The sequence below is a fragment of the Marmota monax genome, unplaced genomic scaffold, assembly GCF_021218885.2.
Source record: "Marmota monax isolate L192 unplaced genomic scaffold, Marmota_monax_Labrador192_F-V1.1 WCK01_AAM20220418_F8-fsc00122, whole genome shotgun sequence".
In the NCBI taxonomy this organism is placed as follows: domain Eukaryota; kingdom Metazoa; phylum Chordata; class Mammalia; order Rodentia; family Sciuridae; genus Marmota; species Marmota monax.
This window is the reverse complement of record NW_026695223.1, coordinates 7,073,387-7,094,078: the sequence shown is the minus strand read 5'-3', so window position 1 is coordinate 7,094,078 and position 20,692 is coordinate 7,073,387. Positions and strand designations below refer to the sequence as shown.

Sequence of the window (20,692 nt, the reverse complement as noted above, 5' to 3'; positions counted from 1 at the left end):
TTTGTGAAGTAAAGGATAGTATAAGGAGGGAAATCAAAGATAAACTATAGGAAGTGAAACATCACTTCAATAAAGAGTTAGAGATTGTGGGGGAAAGAAGCAGAAATACTTGAAATGAAGGAATCAGTAAACCAGATTATAAATTCAATAGAAAGCATCACCAACAGACTAGACCACTTTGGAAGACAGAACCTCGGACAATGAAGACAAAATATATAATCTTGAAAGTAGAGTTGAACGTGCAGAGAAGATATTTAAAAATCATGAACACAACATCCAAGAATTATGAGATAACATGAAAAGACCAAATTTAAGAGTTATCAGAATAGATGAAGGAGCAGAGATACAAACTAAAGGAATGCACAATCTTTTCAATGACACAATAGCAGAAAATTTCCCAAACCTAAAGAATGGAATGCAAAATAAAATACAAGAGGCTTGCAGGATCCCAAATGTACAAAATTACAGCAGACTCACACCAAGACTCATTATAATGAGAATGACTAACACAGAGAACAAATCTTAAAGGTTATGAGAGAAAAAAATCAAATTACGTATAGGGGGAAACCAATTTGGATCTCAACTGATTTCTCAATCCAGACCCTCAAAGCTAATAGGATACTGGAATAATATATTCCAAGCTCTGAAAGAAAATGGATGCCAACCAAGTATTTTATGTGCAGCAAAATTAAGTTTCATATTTGAAGATGAAATTAAAACCTTCCATGATAAACAAAAAATTAAAAGAATTCACAACTAGAAAACCTACATTATAGAGCATTCTCAACAAAATATTCCATGAGGATGAAGTGGAAAAAGAAAAAAGTGAAAACCAGTAAAGGGAGGATTTACACTAAAGGAATATTCAACCAAAGGAGAAACTAAGTCAAATTAAAACCCAGAAATAAATTAAAATGACAGGGAATACAAATCATATCTCAGTAATAACAGTGAATGTTAACAACCTCAACTCATCAATCAAAAGACATAGATTGGAAGATTGGACTAAAAAGCAAGACCCAACAATATGCTGTCATCCAGAGATTCACCTCATGGGCAAAGACATCCACAGGCTGAAGGCGAAAGGATGGGAAAAAACTTATCGCACACATGGATTGCGTAAACAAGCACGGGTTTCCAACCTTTTATCAAACCAAAGTTAATCAGAAGAGACAAAGAAGAACATTTCATACTTCTTAAGGGGAATATATAACAGCAGGACATAACAACTATAAATATTTATGCTCCAAACAATGGAGCATCTATGTACATCAAACAAACCTTCTCAATTTCAATAGTCAAGTAGGCCACAATACAATAACCACTGGGTGACTTTAACACACCTCTCTCACTACTGGATAGATCTTCCAAACAAAAACTAAATAAAGAAACTATAGAACTAAATAATACAATCAATAATTTAGACTTAACAGACGTATAGAATATTGCATCCATCAATGAGTGAATATACTTTTTTTCTCATAGCTCCTTTTCTAAAATAGACCATGTTTTATGCCACAAAGCAACTCTTAGTAAATAAAAAAAAGGATGATATCCTTCATTCTATCAGATCACAATGAAATGAAATTAGAAATCAATGATAAAATAAAAAATATAAATTACTGTAAAAAATGGAGACTAAATAATACATTATTGAATGATGAATGGATAGTAGAAGAAATCAAGGATAAAAAAAAATTCTTAGGGGTAAATGAAAACACTGATACAACATATCAAAATCTCTGGGACACTATGAAGGCAGTACTAAGAGGAAAGTTTATTGAATTGAGCACATTCATTAAAATTAAAAAGTCAACAAATAAATGACCTAATACTACTACATCTCAAAGCCCTAGAATAAAGTACAAATCAACACCAAAAGCAGCAGAATTAAAATCAGATCTGAACTCAATGAAATCAAAACAAAAGAAACAACTGAAAAAATTGACAAAAAGAATAGTTGGTTCTTTGAAAAAATAAATAAAATAGATAAACTCCTGGCCATGCTAATGAAGAGAAAAAGAGAGAAAACTTGAATCATTAAAACACAAAATAAAGAAGAAAATATCACAACAGACATGTCTGAAATGCAGAAGATAATTATAAACTACTTTGAAAATTTATACTCCAATAAAATAGAAAATATTGAAGACATTGGAAAATTTCTAGAGACATATGACCTACCCAAACTGAATGAGGAAGGAAGTCATACATGATTTAAACAGAACAATTTCAAGTAATAAAATAGAAAACACCATCAAAAGCCTGCCAACCACCAGGCGCGGTGGCTCATGCCTGTAATCGCAGCAGCTTGGGAGGCGGAGGCAGAAGGATCATGAGTTCAAAGCCATCCTCAGCAATTTAGCGAGGCACTAAGCAACTCAGTGAGACCCTGTCTCTAATAAAATACAAAATAGAAATACAAAATAAAATACAAAATAGGAATGTGGCTCAGTGGTTGAGTACCCCTGAGTTCAATCCCTGGTACCCAAAAGCAAAAATTAAAGCCAAACCAAACCAAAACAAAAAGCCTACTAACCAAGAAAAGCCCAGGACCAGATGAATTCTCAGCCAAGGTCTATAAGACTTTCAAAGAAGAATTAACAGCAATACTCTTCAAATGAAATACTATCCCATGAAAGGAGAAGATCAAAAGATATTCCACCAGAAAACTTCTAGAACTAATAAATTAATTCAGCAAAGTAGCAGGATATAAAAATCAACACCCACAAATCAAACACATTCCCATAAATCAGTGATGAATCCACTGAAAGAGAAATTAGAAAAACTACCCCATTCACAATAGCCTTAAAATAAATAAATAAATACAATACCTAGGAATCAATCTAACAAAAGAGATGAAAGACCTCAACAACAAAAACTACAGAACACTAAAGAAAGAAATTAAAGAAAACCTCAGAAGATGGACAGATCTCCTGTGAGCCCAGATAGGCAGAATTATATTGTCAAAATGGCCATACTACCAAAAGCGTTACACAGATTTAATGCAATTCCTATTAAAATCCCAATAACATCCTTCATAGAAATAGAAAAAGCAGTCATAAAATTTATTTGGAAAAAAAGAGACCTAGAATAGCTAAAGCAATCCTTAGCAAGAAAAGCGAAGCAGGAGGCATCACAATACCAGAACTTAAACTATACTACAGAGCTATAGTAACAAAAACAACATAGTATTGGTACCAAAATATATTTGTAGACCGATGGTACAGAATAGAGGACACAGAGACAAACCCACATAAATACGGTTATGTTATACTAGACAAAGTTGCCAAAAACATTACCTGGAAAAAAGATAGCCTATTCAACAAATGGTGCTGGCAAAACTGAAATCCATATGTAGCAAAATGAAATTAAACCTCTATCTCTTGCCCGGCACAAAAATCAACTCAAAGTGGATCAAAGATTTAGGCACTAGAACAGAGACCCTATGCCTAATAGAAGAAAAATTAGGCCCAAATCTCCACCATGTCAGCCTAGGATTTAACTTCCTTAACAAGACTCCTAAAGCGCAAGAAGTAAAATCAAGAATCAATTAATGGGATGGAATCAAATTTTAAAAAGCTTCCTCTCAGCAAAGAAACAATCAAAAATGTGAGGAGAGAGCCTACAGATTAGGAGAAAATCTTTATCACATGCACCTCCGATAAAGCATTAATCTCTAGGATATATAAAGAACTCAAAAAATTTAACACACACACACACACACAAACGAATAACCCAATCAACAAATGGGCTAAGGAACTTAGTAGACACTTCGCAGAAGAAGAAATATAGTCGATCAACAAATATATGAAAAAGTATTCAACATCTCTAGCCATTACTCTAAGATTTCATCTCACTCCTATCAGAATGGCAATCATCAAGAATACAGGCAAATTGGGCTGGGGATGTGGCTCAAGCGGTAGCGCACTCGCCTGGCATGCGTGCGGCCTGGGTTCGATCCTCAGCACCACATACAAACAAAGATGTTGTGTCCGCCAAGAACTGAAAAAATAAATATTAAAAAAAATTCTCTCTCTCTCTAAAAAAAAAAAAAAAAAAAAGGAATACAGGCAACAATAAATGTTGGTGAGGATGTGGGGGGAAAAGGTACACTCCTACATTGCTGATGGGACTGCAAATTTGTACAACCCTATGGAAAGCATGGAGAGTCCTCAGAAAGCTTGGAATGGAACCACCATTTGACCCAGCTATCCCACTCCTCGGTTTTTAGTCAAGTCAATGTTTATAGCCAGCTCAATTCACAGTAGCTAAACTATGGAACCAACCTACGTGTCCTTTAATAGATGAATGGATAAAGAAAATGTGGTATGTATTCAATGGAACATATTCCTTAAAGAAGAATGAAATTGTGGCATTTGCCAGTTAATGGATGGAGCTAGAGAATATCATGCTAAGTGAAATAAGCCAATCCCAAAAAACCAAAGGCTGAACGTTTTCTCTAATACACGGATACTAATTCACAATAAGGCAGGGGGCACTAAAGAAGAATAGATTAGGAAGAGAGAAGTCAAGGGAAGGGAGGGGAGGGGTTGTGGGGACAGGAAAGATAGTAGAACGAAACAGACATTATTACTGTATGTATATATGTGACTGCATGACCAATATCATTCTACAACATGTACACTCAGAAAAATGGGAAATTATATCCCATCTATGTATGATACATCAAAGTGCATAAATACATTCTACTGTCATGTATAACTAATTAAATAAATTTTTAAAACTAACTAAATTTTAAAACTAATTAAAATAAATTTTTAAAAATGTCAAGAGTGAAAACATATGTTTCGGTTGGATTTTCTGAGCCTAGTAACTTTATTTAAAAAACAAATGAACAAGGCAGGCACCAGGGTGCAGGGTCGTAAGTTCAAAGCCAGCCTCAGCAAATAGTGAGGCCATAAGCAACTTAGTGAGACCCTATCACAAAATAAAAAAGAAAAATGGCTGGGGATGTGTCTCAGTGGTTAAGTGCCCCTTGGTTCAATCCTTGGTATCAAAAAACAAAACAAAGAACAAAAACAAATGAACAAATGCATAACTAAAGCTCTTTTCTATAGAATCCAGGTTGGGTTTTCCTGTCTGAATTGAATTTAAAACTCCAGTTCCTTCTCTGTCCAGCTGGATGATCCTAGGGACAATAAAATTAACTGATCTCTACCCCTGACTCTCAACTGCAATGCTACCACACTGTCTTCCCTACAGGGCTGTCCTAAAAACAGACTGAAAACCCTTGATCAACTGCAAAGTGATATTTGCATATTATCTATTGTTATTTATTTACTTTTCCTCTCTTCCCCACCTCTCTCCCCCATTACCTGATCCTTGGTAGATGATCTTGTCTCTTTGTCTGAGAGAACAGATGCCAGCAGACAGGAATCCCTCATCTTTCCAACACCAAACATGCAGACTGCTGCCCTCTCCCATCTTTCCCTCTGCTAGGATGAAAGAGCTGGATTCCTCCTGCTGAGCCTAATGCCTCTCCCTGAGCTCCCCCAACACACACCTGCCACTGCCTAAGCAATCAGTGCTGTCCTCTTGGACTTGGAACCTCCCCTTCTCAGCTGGATCACTTCCTAGGCCTTTAACAGTGATCTAAAGTCTCCCATTAAAACAATAGTAATGCATCATTAAGGGCTGGGGTTGTGGCTCTGCCTTAGAGTACTCATCTAGCATGTGTGAGGCCCTGGGTTCAATCCTCAGCACCACATATGAATGAATAGAATGTATTGTGTCCACCTACAACATATATATATATATGAAATGCATCACTAAGCTATTGTGCTTGTGTATATAAAGGCAGCCCTCCCACCCCAGCTTTCACACCCTCAGTCTTTCAGATAAGAGGAAAGAACCTACCATAGTTTTTGAACACCCCAGATACAAACGAGAAGATACATATCTTACAAGGCCATTTGGTTTGCGACTGCTAACACGATTAAGTCCACACACAGAGGGGTGATGAAAGAGGTGATCCCTCCACCAGATGCGTCTTTGGAGGCTAGGAGTTCTTAAATGGTTTTGTGTCCTGGACTTGCAATCTGGAAAGCCCATGTTCTCCCCTCTCAAAATAATATTAAATGTGTAAAATGAAATAAATATGATTACAGCAGAGAAAGGTGCACACATCTGTAATCCCAATGGCTTGTGAGGCTAAAGCCAAATGGCAAGTTTGAGGCCAGCCTCTCCTCTGAGTTCAATCGACAGTTCTGGGGAAGAAGAGAGAAAGAGAAAGGGAGGAAGAAAGAGAAAGGGAGGAAGGAAGGTAGGTGAGAGAAACAGAGTGGGAGGAAGAAAAAGAGAAAGAAGGGGAGGGGAGGGGAAAACAGAGAGAGAAAGAGAAAAGGGAAAGAAACAAAAGTGAGAGGGAGGAAATTATATCAAAATAGAGTTATTATAAAATTGTGTTATAGTAATGTATTTGCTTCTTTATAAAAGCATTAACTAAGGATCTGGGGATACAGCTCAGAGGTACAACATTTTCCTATATGCACATATACACAAAGACGAAGCATGAAATAAAAAATGTAAAGGCAATGGTGATGAACACAACAGACATTGTAAAACAATATAATTGTTTTATCTTATAACCATCTGTGATTTGTACTGGTGACAAAGACACAACACAACACCTCTGATTCTACAGTCCTTGCTACCTACATGTCTACAGAAGTCAGTGGAATTACAGTTACAAGTTAGCGCATATGAAGATGTCATTTTTCCCATCCAAGGTTATGGATTCTTTACTCTCTCCATGCATCCTAGAACAAGAATATAAACACTATTGCTACTGAACCTGATCAGTTCCTTCTGTCCAAGAACTACCGACAGGAGGCCAACCTCTCCTGGCCAGCAAAACAGAGGTTGGGAGACATGATTTCACCTTGGGACTGTGTCCCAAAGGCGACCAGTTAGGAAGTACAATGCACACAGGGGCATTCTGCCAAAGTCCTATATTTTTAGATTTTGGAAATAACCCAGTTAATATTATGATTTCATTGGAGGTCAAACTGTATAGTATGAATGGACGTAGAGCCTTGTGAAACATGAACTTTCATCAGGAATTCCATAAATTACTTGGGATAGAAAGACTGAGAAATGATAGGAAGAATGTGTGTATATTTTAAACAAAAACTGGTATACTCTCCCTTTTATAATAACTTTTATAGGCCTACCTTTTATAATGTTACAATATAGCATGAATATTTTCCCATGTCAACAAATGCTACTATACGATATTAGTAATAGTGGTATATTATGCTATTATAGACATATGTCATGATTTATTTAAATAATTCCCAGGTATGATGTAAACAGCTTTGCTCTGATGAGTGATGAAGGTTAAATATTTGTCAACATTCTATTTTTATTCCTTTAGAATATTTCTATAAATGGAATATTGTATCACAATTTAGTAACAACCACAAGAACAATGCATATGTTAACAATTTTTTGATTGGTATTGTCAAATTGTCCTCTAGAATGATTGTTTCCTTTCCTGCTAGAACTGGAATCTCTGGCCTTGGCTCAGAAGGTGACAAGGAGACTGGGAGAATGCCCTAAATGATGGGAGGGAAGAGGACCCTGACAGGGAGTGGAGTTGGCCTGGACTGAGCCTAGAGTTAATTTGCTTTTCTCTGGTGATGGAAACATCCTCAGGAAAAAATGTGGGAGGGGTCTCCAGGGCCTGGGATTCCTCATGCTAACCCGATTTAAGTCATTTGGATAGATACAGCCTTGTATAGCTTTGGGAGAGGGACCAAAGGAAGGCAATGGTAACCATGGTACAGGATTACATAGTACAATATAAATATATTACTCAAGGATTACTGTAAGAGGACAGCAGTTTATGGCAGAAGGCAGTTGGTCTAAGATCTCTGTATCTGGCCATTCACCTGTCAATGTTTTCTCTGATCAAGTAATAGGGGTTTTAGGGCATTGAGACTAGTATTTTTTCTTGTTTGTTTTATCATTTTTCTGTTTTCTTTCCTTTGCAGCAAAACAATACATTCCAGAAGGACTGAAACTATTTGATGTTTCTGTTGTATCACCGACAATAGTAGATGAGGGGGAAAAGAAAGTACTTTTTTTCTCCGTTGTTGAAATAAGACATCAGCTGCTGCCACAAACTGTACTGATTTGTTAAAATCCAAGCAGACCTATAACTGGTTCTTACCTGTTCTCCCCTAAGGTGTTATATCGTTCGATTTGGTTTATTTCTTCATGCACATAAACAAAAGATCAATTTCTCTCCATAATCTCGCCTCTCAGATCTTTGCAATTAGATTACTAGTACTGTCTATGGCTTAAATGTGTTCCCCCCCCAAATCCAAGTGTTGGAAACTTAATCCTCAAATTCACACGTTAATGACATACAGAGGTGGGGTCATTTGGAGGTGATTAGTATTTGATGCAATCATGAGAATGGAACTCCCATTTTGGCATTAGTGGCTTTATAAGAAAAGAAAGAGACCAGAGCTGGTGTTCTTGCTTTTCCCCATGTGATACCTGCCAGTGGTGTCATGATACAGCAAGAAAGCCCTCACCAGACTCTGAGCAAACGCCACACCATGCTCTTGGACTTCCAGCCTCCAGAACTGTGAGCCAAATAAACTTCTAATTTTTTAAAAAAATTTTCTTCTAAGTTGTAGTTGGACATAATTCCTTTATTTTTATTTATTTACTTTTACGTGGTGCTGAGGCTTGGATCCAGCGCCTTGAATGTGTTAGATGAGCACTCTACCGTTGGGCCACAACCCTAGCCCTAAACTTCTATTCTTTATAAATTATCTAGTCTTCAGTCTTTTGCTGTAGCATCAAAAAAACAGACGAATTATCTTTGCCCACATCTTCTGGAATTCCATAGGATGCAGCTTCCCATTCATAACTGAAATGTTGCAAAGTTGCATCCATAGACTTCTCCTTTCTTTCTGCTAGAAGCACACATCAGGGGCTCTGGCCCACCATCCTCTCTCCAACTTAGGGAGGAACATCAAAGCTATGGAGAGCAAACACATCCTGGACTAGTGTTTGTTTATCTTCCTTGGGGCTAACCTGACCTGCTCTCACAATTTGGGCTTGCTGGGACTATTGAGACTAAAGGGGCTCCTTGCCTCTTCTCAAGTGTCTTTCCAGGACTCCACTTCTTCCCTGTTATGACATAGTGCCCTTAGCCCTTGCAACTCATGATAGACCACCTTGGTATCTTCCTCACTTCTTCCCTCCAGAGGTCCGCCTTCCTCTCCCTTTCCTGCTTCGTGATACCCACGCTCTCCTTAGGAAAAGCAAGGCTTAGAAAGTTAAATGGGACTTAAAACTATGTCTTCCAGCCAGCCTCGCGTCCTGAGGTTTTTACTGCACTCAAGCTGTGATTGAATTATCCCATGACTCCCCATCCCAGGTCAGGCTTGGAGTTAGATTGCCCGCACCGTCCCCACACCCATCGCAGAACGTCCAGCGGGCACAGAGCACAGGGAAGCTTCACACACGACCCACTGGCAAAGACTTCACGATCTGTTTGGGTGGACAAAATAGCGCACATGAAACGCAGAGCAACCAAAGCTGTATCCAGTCACGCTCCCGTGTGCGTCCCAGATGCGGCCCCAGGAAGAAAACAAGTGTTTGCGGAATCTGGTATCCAAGGCCCTTCAGTCGGGCTTGACTCCCACCCCATCCTACTTTCTAAACCTAAAGCATTCCCACCCCCAGCCCTCAAAGTGCACCCGCCGGCGTCCAAGGGTGGGCCCTGGGTTCCTGCCCCGGCTCCCAACACGCCAGCCGGGTACCCTGGGATCCCACCGGCACCCCGGGGAGGGGTCTGGGAAGGGCAGGCGGAGGGAGGCGGCAGCGGCGCGGCGAGGGGCGCGGGGCGCGCGGCGGCAGGGTCGGGGCCAGGGGCGGGGAGGCGCCGGGCGCAGCCAATCCCCGGGCCGCCCCCTCCCCGGCCGCCGCGAGCCGAGCCCGGGCGGGGGAGCCAGGCGGCGGCGGCGGCGGCGGCGGCGACGGAGGCTGCCGTGGGGAGGGATGGAGAGGGGAGGGGGGAGCGGAGCCGAGCGGAGACAGCCGCGGCGCTGCAGAGCGGCTGGGGCGGCGGCGCGGCTCCCGGTGCTCCCCCCGGCGCGCGCCCCGAGTCGGTGAGGGCCCGGCCCCGGAGGCCCCCGGAGCCATGGGCTGCATCGGCTCGCGGACTGTGGGTGGGTACCGCGGCCGGGCGCGGGCGGCGGAGGCAGGGCTCGGCCCCGGGTCGCTCCTCCGCCCCCTCCCCCATCCCTGCCCTCGCCCCTCCGGGCACCGCTGCCCGCGCCCGCCCGGCCCTGCCTCGCGCCTCCACTTTCCCTCCATCCGCTCGCGGTCCCTCCATTCCTCGTCCTCCCGGCTCGCCTCTGGCGCCTCCAGGGCTTCCGTCCCTCTCGGCTCGGTCCCTTCTCCCCGTCGCCTTCCCGCAGGCGCGGTCCCTCTCCCTTCGTCTCTCGGCAGCCTCCCTCCGCTCCTCCGTCGCTCTGCCCTACTCTCGGTCCCCTCACCCTCCACCTCCAGGCCGTCGCCTCTACTCCGCGGTGCCCAGCGCCTCCTCGCCCCGCGGCTTCTAGAGCAGCCCCCTCCTAAGAGCCCCCTGCCCGGCTCTCGGCTCCCGAGTGCCTTTTGCACGCCCCCACCCCATCCCGCCAACCTCCATCTGGCTCGGGCGTTTTGCCCCCAACCCTTTTCCTCTCGGTTGCCTTTTCCCGTCGCTCCTGCCTCCCCCGATTTGCTTTGTTCACGTGCATTTTCCCTCTGGGGCGGGGGCGGGAAGAGCCTGGTGCCTGGGGAGGGAACCGGTTCCGCGCCCGCAGGGAACCGGGCTGGGCTGGGGTGGAGGGGAGAGCGGTGGACACCTGGACACCCGGCGGAGGCTGGGGCTTGGAGCGTCGAGAGGGGCCGGAGCCCGCTTCCCAGAAGGGTGGGGCCGGCGCCACGGAGGAAGCCCGGGACCCGCCGGCACCTGTCAGCGGGGGCTGTCGGGGCGGGGCCGGCTCTTTATTTACCTTTGCCTGGGGGAGGTGGAAGGCGCCTCCTAATCCGACCTCTTCCTTCAACCTCTGCCTGACTACCGCCTTTCTGTCCCCCACCCCGTGCACCCGTTCTGCTCTTGCGGTTTAACAAATTAATCCAACCCTCTCCCAAACCCCCAATTTTTCCCTTTCCAACTCCCAATTTCTCCCGCCTACACGCCCCAGTGAGTGACCTCAGGCTGAGAGAATAATTCGTATTATTATTACAAACAAACTCACTCTCCGGAAGCCTGATTTCTCTGAGACCCGATTTATTTCCATGGAGACCCCCCTCCTCCTCTGCTTTCACCCCTTCTCCCCAGTTCCCCTTCCCTCCTCCTCCCTGCCCCCCAAGGCTCTGACTCAGCTCTCCCTCTTCCTCAAAGGCCACCTTTCCTCCCTCCCCTCTCTCCCACTCTGCCCTCCGCCATCTCTCTTCTCAGAGATTGTTCTCTGCCTGCCCCATTCCTGCTACGTGCAGATGTCCATATTTTGTATCCCAGTCACAGCCCCTGACCTGACCCATCTCAGCATCCCCCAAGGTACCCAAGAGGGAGCTGGCCAGCTTGACAGGGGTCCTACCTCCCCCAATCCCATTAATTCCAACCCCCTTCCTTTTGTATCAGAGATGCCCCAATGCCTCCTCATGTCCAAGACCCCATTCAATGCATCCTTTCCAAGAACGGACCTGTAACCCCAAACTGAGTCACAAAACTTTTTTGTGTAGAAGATCCATAAGAGCAAATGGTTCAGACAGCCATTTGATGCTTGAATCCCTCAGCAACTCCCCAAGAAGTTCGTCCCTGAGACTTCAGATGGTGCCACTCTGCACTAGGGCTACGTATCTACCCCTTGGCTCCTTGGTTCACGCGCCTTGGTTCCCTTTCATTGCCAGCCCTCAAACCCTGTCTACTCTTCCCTTGTCTTCTGTTTTCTTGAACTTGCCTCAAATTCCTATACTTTCAATGCTGATTTTGCAAAGTCCCCTTGTCTCCTACTTTCCTGTCCCTCCCCTTGAATCTATCACCTGTCTCCCAACAGTGCAGTGTCTCCATCTCACCCTTCACTCTCTACTCTCACTGCTTCTCTGGGAACACACGAGCCCTTGCCACTCTGCCTTTATCCCCACAAGTTCAGCAGTTCTTATGGAAGGTCTTTTCTTGAGGGAAGTCACATTTCTCCCCATCCCCACCCAAATAATAAAGCCTAGGCAAGAAGCATCTCCTTAAAGTTCTGCTCCCTTTTGTACTCTGCAGTTGGTGAAAAACCCAGATCCCATATAGAAACTGTCATTTGGCTCTGGACAGAATGGAGGGTTGTTATCCTACTAAAATCCAACCTCTGATTCCTCCCACTCTGTGTAAACAACAACAACAAACAAGGCCATGAGACACTTTTTCTGAGTGTGCTATTCTTGGTGGAGCTAAAACTGAATGTTTTGGCTCAGCATTATTATTTCTCTCACCAAAAATATTGGGACACTAGGAAATGGGAAATCAGAAGAAAGCATGACAGTTGTTGAGAAGAGATGGGGTATGTATAGTCCCAGTCTGTGGCCTCAGCATTCTGTGAGAAAAGACAAAGGACAGGCCCAGGGGACAAGAGTGAGCAACTAACCTTCTGGTCCTTTCAGGGAATGAGGTGATTGCAGTGGACTGGAAGGGTCTGAAGGATGTGGACCAGATCAACATGGACAGCACCAGCTCACTGCATGGGAGCAGCCTCCACCGGCCTTCTACGGAGGTAAGGCCTCCATGCTTAGCTGCCCCCTTTGCTGGAGAACTCAGAGATCCCAAGAACAGCCATAAACGAAGCCCCTAAGTGTCTAGCTGCCTGATCTTTGAATTCCCTTTCCAAATTTCATGGCAACATCCCCAAAACTCCTTCAGACTGACACTTTTACAGAACATTTTTTCCCGCTTTTCTGAAAATACATGCCAGCCGTTCCCACTGAGATCCTACTTCCCCAAGTTAGCCTCAGGAAAGCTGGCTGCACTCTGCATACTTCTAGACATCCTTCTGAGGAGTGTGGGTTTACACACACCCTTGGAAGTGCCTACAATACCATTCCTTTCCTCTCTCCTACAGCAAACGCGAACTGATTTCTCCTGGGATGGCATCAATGTGAGTGTACTTGTGCCCAGCCTTCCCCAGTCCACACTAACCCCTCTTCTTTATAGTCTCCCTTAGACCCTCCAGAGGACACGTGCTGCCTAGCTCCAGCAGGCACTGTGGGCCCTCCCATGCTCCACCGTGTCCTCCATTTTCAAGAGTGATTGGAGTATATACCTCCTGGGGACTCTAGGATATATGACCTGCCCCAGTGCATATTATTTGTAGAAACCGCGGACCCCTCTCCACTCATAGAACATCCCTATACCTTCTTGTTCTTTGCTTCTCCTCCCATATTCCCTATTCCAGCTCTCCATGGAGGACACAACTTCCATCCTTCCGAAACTTAAGCGAAACTCTAACGCCTATGGCATTGGGGCCCTGGCCAAGTCATCTTTCTCAGGTGAGACCTGCAACCTGGAGATGCATCCAGACAAGGGAATACTTACAAGCTCCTGGTCTCTGTCTCCTCATCCTTTCAAGCTTGATAAGGGCCCATATCCCCATATACCCCTGAGTTATTTGTTCTTTTTTCCAAGCTCCTGTGTCCTCCTCGAGGCTTGTCCCTCTTATGTTGAGTCCCGTGGGATACTTGCTCTAATGGGATGGCAATCCTATGGCCTGGGCAGGGATGATGGGGGGCAGGGTCTAATTTGTGATATTCTGGAGGATATGGAGAATGTCTGGCTCCTTAGGGATCTCAAGAAGCATGAAGGACCATGTGACAAAGCCCACAGCCATGGGGCAAGGCCGGGTGGCCCATATGATTGAGTGGCAGGGCTGGGGAAAGGCCCCAACCATTCAGCCGCAACATAGCCATGAGGCCGTGCGCAGGGATACGGATGCCTACTCAGACCTCAGCGATGGCGAGAAGGAGGCGCGCTTTTTAGCAGGTACTTGAACCTCGAACCCTCAAGAGATATGTTTTGAGATGACCACAGACTGACTCTCCAAACTGTTTCCCTATGCTGACCCCATCCATATGCTGACCCTAGGCTTACATTTCCCAATAATTTCAAGTGTTTTGACCGGATGCTGAGAAGGGCCTTCAAACATGCCTGTATTATGATCTTACAAATGAAAGAAATTCTAAGGATTTGTGAGCCTCCTTTTCCTGATGCTTTCTCTCCTACATTGGGGGACTACCCCATGACTCCCTTAGTAGAGAGAAATGCAGGAGCCTTGGGTTTCAAAGCCTCTGCTTCTACTCATGTTTCTAGAAGTGAAAGAAAGCCAGGCTTTGGGGATCTCTTCTAGCCTTGGCCTGTCAGCATTTTGTGTCAGGAATTCACTTACTGGGCTCCTTACTTGTGACAACCTCTTCATGCTCAAGGAAACTAGACTAGGAGACAGCGGTCTACAGAAGGAGTTGAGTTCTAGGAACGCAGTATAGGTTCCATTACAGACATGTAGTTTACCCATAAGGGTGGCAGAGCTCTTATGACAGGTCTAAAAAAAATGCCTACAAAGAGGGATAGGTCTAGCAGCAAGGCAATATTTGGTGTGTTGGTGGTATGGGTGATGGAGAAAACAGCAGGACATGCAGAGGTTGGGACAGGGCAGTAGCAATACAAGCTTCAACTGACTCATTACTTTGACTAGAATAGGGTCCCCCAAGTACAACCATGTCCACTATTATACCCTTCTTTCTCCTTCCAGTCCCTTGAGCTTACAGTTTATAACACTGTAGACCCACATTCCCTTGATGTGCCTTTGGGGATTCTCTGTTGTTCTTGAAACTTGCCAGTTAGCTTCTGCTCTCAACCGCCTAATACTAGGTTCAATTCCTAAAAACCTGCGAAGATGAACTTTTGGAATCCCTAACTTTAATCTCACTAGAGACCCCTAACTCTTTCCCCTAGGCATCCTAAATCTGACCTTCTGGGAAGTCCCACAATATTGCCTTGTTTCAAGGTATATACAAAAACTATGCTGTTCAATACAGTAACTACTGGCCACTTGAAATGTGGCTAGTCCAAATGGAGATGTGCTCTAAGCGTAAAATACTGACTGGATTTCAAAGACTTCATATAAAAAAAAAGAATGTAAAATATCTCATTAATAGTTTTTATTTTTTTATTTTTTTTAAGAGAGAGAAAGAGAATTTTTTAATATTTATTTTTAAATTTTCAGTGAATATGACATCTTTTATTTTTATGTGGTGCTGAGGATCCAACCCAGCACCCCACGCATGCCAGGCGAGCGCGCTACCGCTTGAGCCACATCCCCAGCCCCCCAGTAATAATTTTTATATTGATGATATGGTAAAATGATAATCTTTTATACATACTGAGCTACATAGGGTATAAGATATATTGTTAAAGTGAGTTTTACTTGTTTCTTTTTTATTTTCTTAAAATGAAACTGGTGGCTTGCATTCTGATTCTGTTGAGCTTCGCTGCAGTAGGGTGTCTCTGCCCCCTTTGCATGTGTCTGCGGGTTCCCTGAGGAATCTCGTGGTGACTGCACTTCTTCTCCCAGGAGTCATGGAACAATTTGCTATTTCCGAGGCCACACTCATGGCCTGGTCTTCCATGGATGGTGAGGACATGAGTGTCAACTCCACCCAGGAGCCACTGGGCTGCAACTACAGTGACAACTACCAGGAGTTGATGGAGAGTCAGGGTGAGAGATGGTTCCAGAACCTAACCCCTGGGGCCTAAGAGGCTCCCCGGTTTCTGGGCTGCCTCTACCTACCTGTCCAGGACTTTCCTGTTGGTCTCGACTCTCCCACTGTCCTCCCACTCTGTGCACCCGCTGTTTTACCCTCAGTCTTCTGTGTTGTCATTACTGCCTCTGATGTTCTGTGGCCCCTTCAACCTTCCTGATTCTCTTTACAGATGCCCTCGCTCAAGCCCCCATGGATGGCTGGCCTCACTCCTATGTGTCCCAGGGCATGTACTGTCTGGGATCGTCTGATGCCTGGGAAGCAAGTGACCAGTCCCTCATTGCCTCTCCAGCCACAGGATCCTACCTTGGCCCTGCATTTGATGACTCACAGCCCAGCCTACATGACATGGGGCCTGTCCACCCTGCTTCAGGATACTCTGCTCAGGAGCCTCCACCGTTGCTGGGGGGAGACACTGACTGGGTGCCAGGGGTGGGTGGGGTGGACCTGGCTAGGGGCCCTGCTGAGGAGGAGAAGAGGCCACTGGCTCCTGAGGAGGAAGAGGATGCGGGATGCCGAGACCTGGAGTCGCTTTCCCCACGAGAAGACCCTGAGGTGTCCACTGCTCTCAGCAGGAAGGTGTCTGATGTCACATCTTCAGGCGTGCAGTCCTTTGATGAGGAGGAGGGTGAGGCCAACAACTAGCTTCTTCCCACGCCACTCTCACCTGAGGGGCATGGCTGCAACCCAGACCCTTCCTTGCCCCAGCAGCACAGCTGAAACCCGGGCAGAAGACCTCGGGGGAACCCTGGAGCTTCCAGCCCTCGCCTGGAAAGTGGAGGACCCACAGGGGTTGTATCTAGGCTTACGCTCTAGAAACCACAGGCCCGGAACTGAGACCCAGGCAACTATATGGCTGTGAACCTGGCATGGTAGTGAGAGAAGAGCCGTGGCTGTGGGTCTCTGGGTCTGCCTGTGTGCAGCCCAGAGACAGGAGGGCAAGGGGCCTGCTGGAGACTGGATCTCAGTTCTTTGCTCCCTGATTCCGTCTTCCAGGAGCCTTGGCTGTGCTGTCTGAATGCCTCCTTTCTCCATTTCACTCTTGCTGTTCCCGACTCTGTGTTTCCTCTGGCAGTGGCCCCAGCTTATTCCCACTGTGAGGAGCAGACCTCATGGCTCGGCGGGCACTGAAGGGCACGTAGGTGTCCAGGGTGGACAGTCTGCCCTCGATGGGTTATTTGGCTTCTGAGATCAGGAGCCAAGGAGGAGGTGGACGTGGCAGCTGGATTTACAGGGAGTACAAGCATGATTCTTTATCTCAAGGCCTGCCCAGAGTTAAGAGGGTTACTAATGAGATCAAGGACAAACACGGCAGCTTGTTCTAGGATCTCGATCTCGAATGTCCCATGGTTTGAAGGAGGATCCTAAGATCTGGGAAAAGACCAGCTGGGGCTGGCTGCTCCAGCTCTGGCTCCCTTCCTGCCTTCTTCCACCCCTTGCTCCAGGATTCTGGCCCTGAGGAGGGTGAGGGACACGAGATCTGCTGACACAGGATGTAGGTGTCCTGGCTGGTGGGGAGCATGAGGGCCAGGGCTCCTCCCACCCACCCTAATTCTCTGGAGCTGTTTACACTTTTCTCTTTGCCTTTTCTACATTTTTATAACTTTGTGGGACTCAGGGTCGAGCAGGGCAGAGGGAGGAGTCGGGTGCTGCTGCTGCCTCGCCCGATGAGGCTGGTGGTTGTGGGCCAAGGTGGGCACTGGTTCCTTCTGTCCCTTTGTCAGCTCCTCCCAGAACTCCTGGGAAGGCCTCCCAGGTGTCCTCCCTCCCTCCCTGTGCTGCCTGAGGAGGAAGAGGGGAGAATCAGTGCATCCTTCCTTCAGGATGGGTTTGCACTGGGGTACAAGCTTACCGTGGGCACCCAGTGTCCACTCTGGTTTGGTTTGGAAGGTGGGGACATGGAGCAGCAAGTCAGCCCAGTACTTCTGTGAGGGTGCCTGAGGACAGGAGCCAGTGTGAACTGGGGAGTGAAGCTGGGCAGAACTTGCCCCTACCATTGAAGTGGTGGCCCACTCCTGGCTTATGGCGGAGGTAGAATTTTGGCAGGAGCAGAAGCCTTAGGCTCAGAGCCTGCTTCCCTTTCCTTGTGCTCCTAAGGCCCCAGCTCAAGGCCTGAGTCACACACTCTGTTAGGGGTCCTACTACTCGATCCTCTGCTGGGACAGGAGCACAAGCTACCCATTCTCCCATAGGCCCGACTTCTGTGGCTTTGGAGTGAAGAGGTCAAGAATTGGGGTGCTTCTGTCCATCTATGACCCTTGCCCTCCACCAGTTTCCAACCCTCATACACATGTGCCCCTCAAGTGCAGCCAGTGCTGTCTTCCAGGGGAGGGGGAGAATGGCTATCCTGAGATTGGTTCTCGGCAGAAATGAGAGTGGGCATGGTGAGCCACGGTAGGTGACTGGTCACTTACTTCATCTAATGCTGCCTGAACGGGAGAAAATACCTCTTGTGCTTGCTAATGTGTCATGACTCGGCGTACCAGGGCCTCACTGCTAGGAGGTCGGGAAGGGGTTAGCTTGCCTACCCAGGCAGCTGTCCAGGCCCATCTCCTGCTGCAGGTCACTGGGGTTTGTGTGCTCAGGCTACCCTCCATCCACAAGGCCCCTGATTCCTTGCCTTATCCGACCCACTCTGTCAGTGCATCACCTTCTCCTCTTTGTCTCATCCCCCAGTACCCTACATTCTACCCCCAGCTCATGGTGGATGCCTAATCCAGGAAGCAGGTTCATTCAGTACAGTTCCTTTTTGCTCAGGGCCCTGGGAAGTTCAGAAAGGTAAACTGAAGCAGCTTTCTTTCCTCCCTCCTTTTCCCAACGAAGCCAAATGGTCCCCGACGGAAGATGATTAAAGAGCTGAAGGAACTAGTAGGGTTCACACATGACTGGGGCTCGGTCCCCTGGGTGCTGCCACATCACAGCAGAGTCAGGTGGGGTCTGCCTTTAGCTAGGCGCTCCACCCGCTTCAAGAGGGAGAAGACCTGAGGAGCTGGCCTGGGACCACTTTGGACTCTTCTGGAGGGAGGGACTGCCTCTCTGGTGCTGGGGGCAGGGTGCATGGGGGTTTGCTTCTAGCCTATTTTAAGGGGAGGGGTGGGGCATGTGCAGGAAAAGGCTGGGGGGTGGGGAAGGGTCGCTTTTCCTTTGGGGTTAAAGGCTGTGCGGCACGTTTTACAGCAGCTCTGGAGCAGAGCTGTTTTTATATTCTTGTGAATGAAATTGCTCTTGCTAAATGATTTTTTTAGGGGGGGGTGCACTTTCATTTTCAACTGAATTTATTAAATGAAAATCCGAACCTTCTATTCCTCCCCTTCCATTGTCCCCTCCCCCCCACACCCCACCTTCCTTCTTATCCTCTTGCTAAGGAGGGGATCTTGAGGGTGGATTCATTATCCTACCCTTGCACCCACCCGTACATCCCACACTGTCTTCCAGGTCTGAGACATCTCCATTTTCATGGCCAGTCTTAGCATGTTTTCTTAATGTGACCTTCTCACCCAGGCCCGAGAGAGATTCTATGACATATATTACAGAGAGAATTCTATATAAATATATAAATATTATAGATTATATACACACGGGCATGGGCTTGGGTGCTCATTGCCAATCTCCCTACCCAGGCTCAGCGTCTGTCCCTTGGCCTGGGGAGGTGGACGGGATGCCACGAGGCTGGAGAAGGCCAGAGCCTGTGTTCAACTACACTAAACAGACTGTGGTGGTACCCTCTGACTTCAAGTGTCTTATTTGGGGGACGGAAGAGACTGGGCACAGGGGAGGGGCAGGAGGAGAATGCTGGGGAGAGGACACAACTGCAGAACTAAATAAGGTAGGCAGGAAGGCAGGGTAAGGAGCCATGCCCTGGGGTGAGGAGCGGAGGTTCTGGATGCTCGGCGCACCTGGCATCTCTTTCAGGAAGGCAGGCTGAGGCATGCTCCACAGCCAAGGAGAAGGATGTGACTGCCCCAAGAGTGGGAAGCACCAAAACAGCCTGCCATTTTCAGGGTGCCCTTGAACTCCACACCCCTAGAAGAATCCAAGGAGCTGGTCTAAGAGGGGGCCAAGGATGTCAGAGAGACCCCAGCCTTGGTTCTTAGCAGCAGCTCTAGCAGAGGGTTCTAGGGGAGAGATGACCCTTGTCAGGACAGGTCAATCACTATAGTGGGGTAAGGGAAGATCCATTTTGTAGGGAGGAACCTGGAAACAGAGGGCAACAAGGAAATGGGGCCTTCTGCTAGAGGGAGTCAGGCAATACCATGGAGCCAACCATGTTATTTGACAGTAAGATACCTGCCCCTTCCATGTGGACCCTTTAGCAACCTTTTCCAGGCATCTGCCCTTGATGGTCTTTTGACACTTTTAAGTCACTGCTTGAAGCAGGGGACAGAGGAAGGGAGGTGTGGTTGGCCTTTCCTGCTCTAGCAATGACCCTAGAGATAGGCAGTGGATAGGATCTGGTGGCACATGGTTGGAGCAGATATGTGCAAGCTGGGGCTTCCAGAGAAGCAGCTGTGGACAGTCTGAAGACACATTCTGGGGTGATCTGTCCACAAGGCCAGGAGGTAGTCCTATCTCCCTCTCCAATATGGCTCTTGCAAGGCCACCATCATTCTGGGCCATTGCTTAGTCTCCAACTTTGGAAACAAAAAGGAAAAGCAAGACCAGGAAGGTGCTGGGACAAAAGCACTGGGGAATTGGAAGGTGGTGAGGGGAGGCAGGGACCCCATCCATACAACAGGGAACCCCAGGAAGACCCATGGGATATCAGGGGACCTTCCTGGGGATTAGAAACACCTGCCTGGGGAATGGAGAAGTGTCTGAATAATTGACCCAAACTCTTCCCTGCCCCAGTTCCAACTCCTCC

At 46.6% G+C, this 20,692-nt stretch overlaps 1 protein-coding gene across 1 annotated transcript; it reads left to right on the top strand.

Moving 5' to 3' along the window:
• The first annotated feature begins 10,094 nt into the window (after positions 1-10,094).
• On the top strand, positions 10,095-18,911 carry Fam131b (family with sequence similarity 131 member B). Its single transcript, XM_046434134.2, has 7 exons — positions 10,095-10,214; positions 12,685-12,794; positions 13,140-13,175; positions 13,473-13,566; positions 13,859-14,056; positions 15,645-15,788; positions 16,004-18,911. The coding sequence occupies exons 1-7, from the start codon at positions 10,187-10,189 to the stop codon at positions 16,474-16,476; spliced, it is 1,083 nt and encodes a 360-aa protein (XP_046290090.1). The 5' UTR covers positions 10,095-10,186; the 3' UTR covers positions 16,477-18,911.
• Positions 18,912-20,692: the final 1,781 nt, after the last annotated feature.

Excerpts from the sequence above, each read along its gene's own strand:
- Fam131b (XM_046434134.2), top strand. The coding sequence starts at position 10,187 with ATGGGCTGCATCGGCTCGCGGACTGTGG. Across the intron at positions 13,567-13,858 it reads GGCCAAGTCATCTTTCTCAG|GGATCTCAAGAAGCATGAAG; the intron begins GTGAGACCTGCA and ends CTGGCTCCTTAG. Across the intron at positions 15,789-16,003 it reads GGAGTTGATGGAGAGTCAGG|ATGCCCTCGCTCAAGCCCCC; the intron begins GTGAGAGATGGT and ends TTCTCTTTACAG.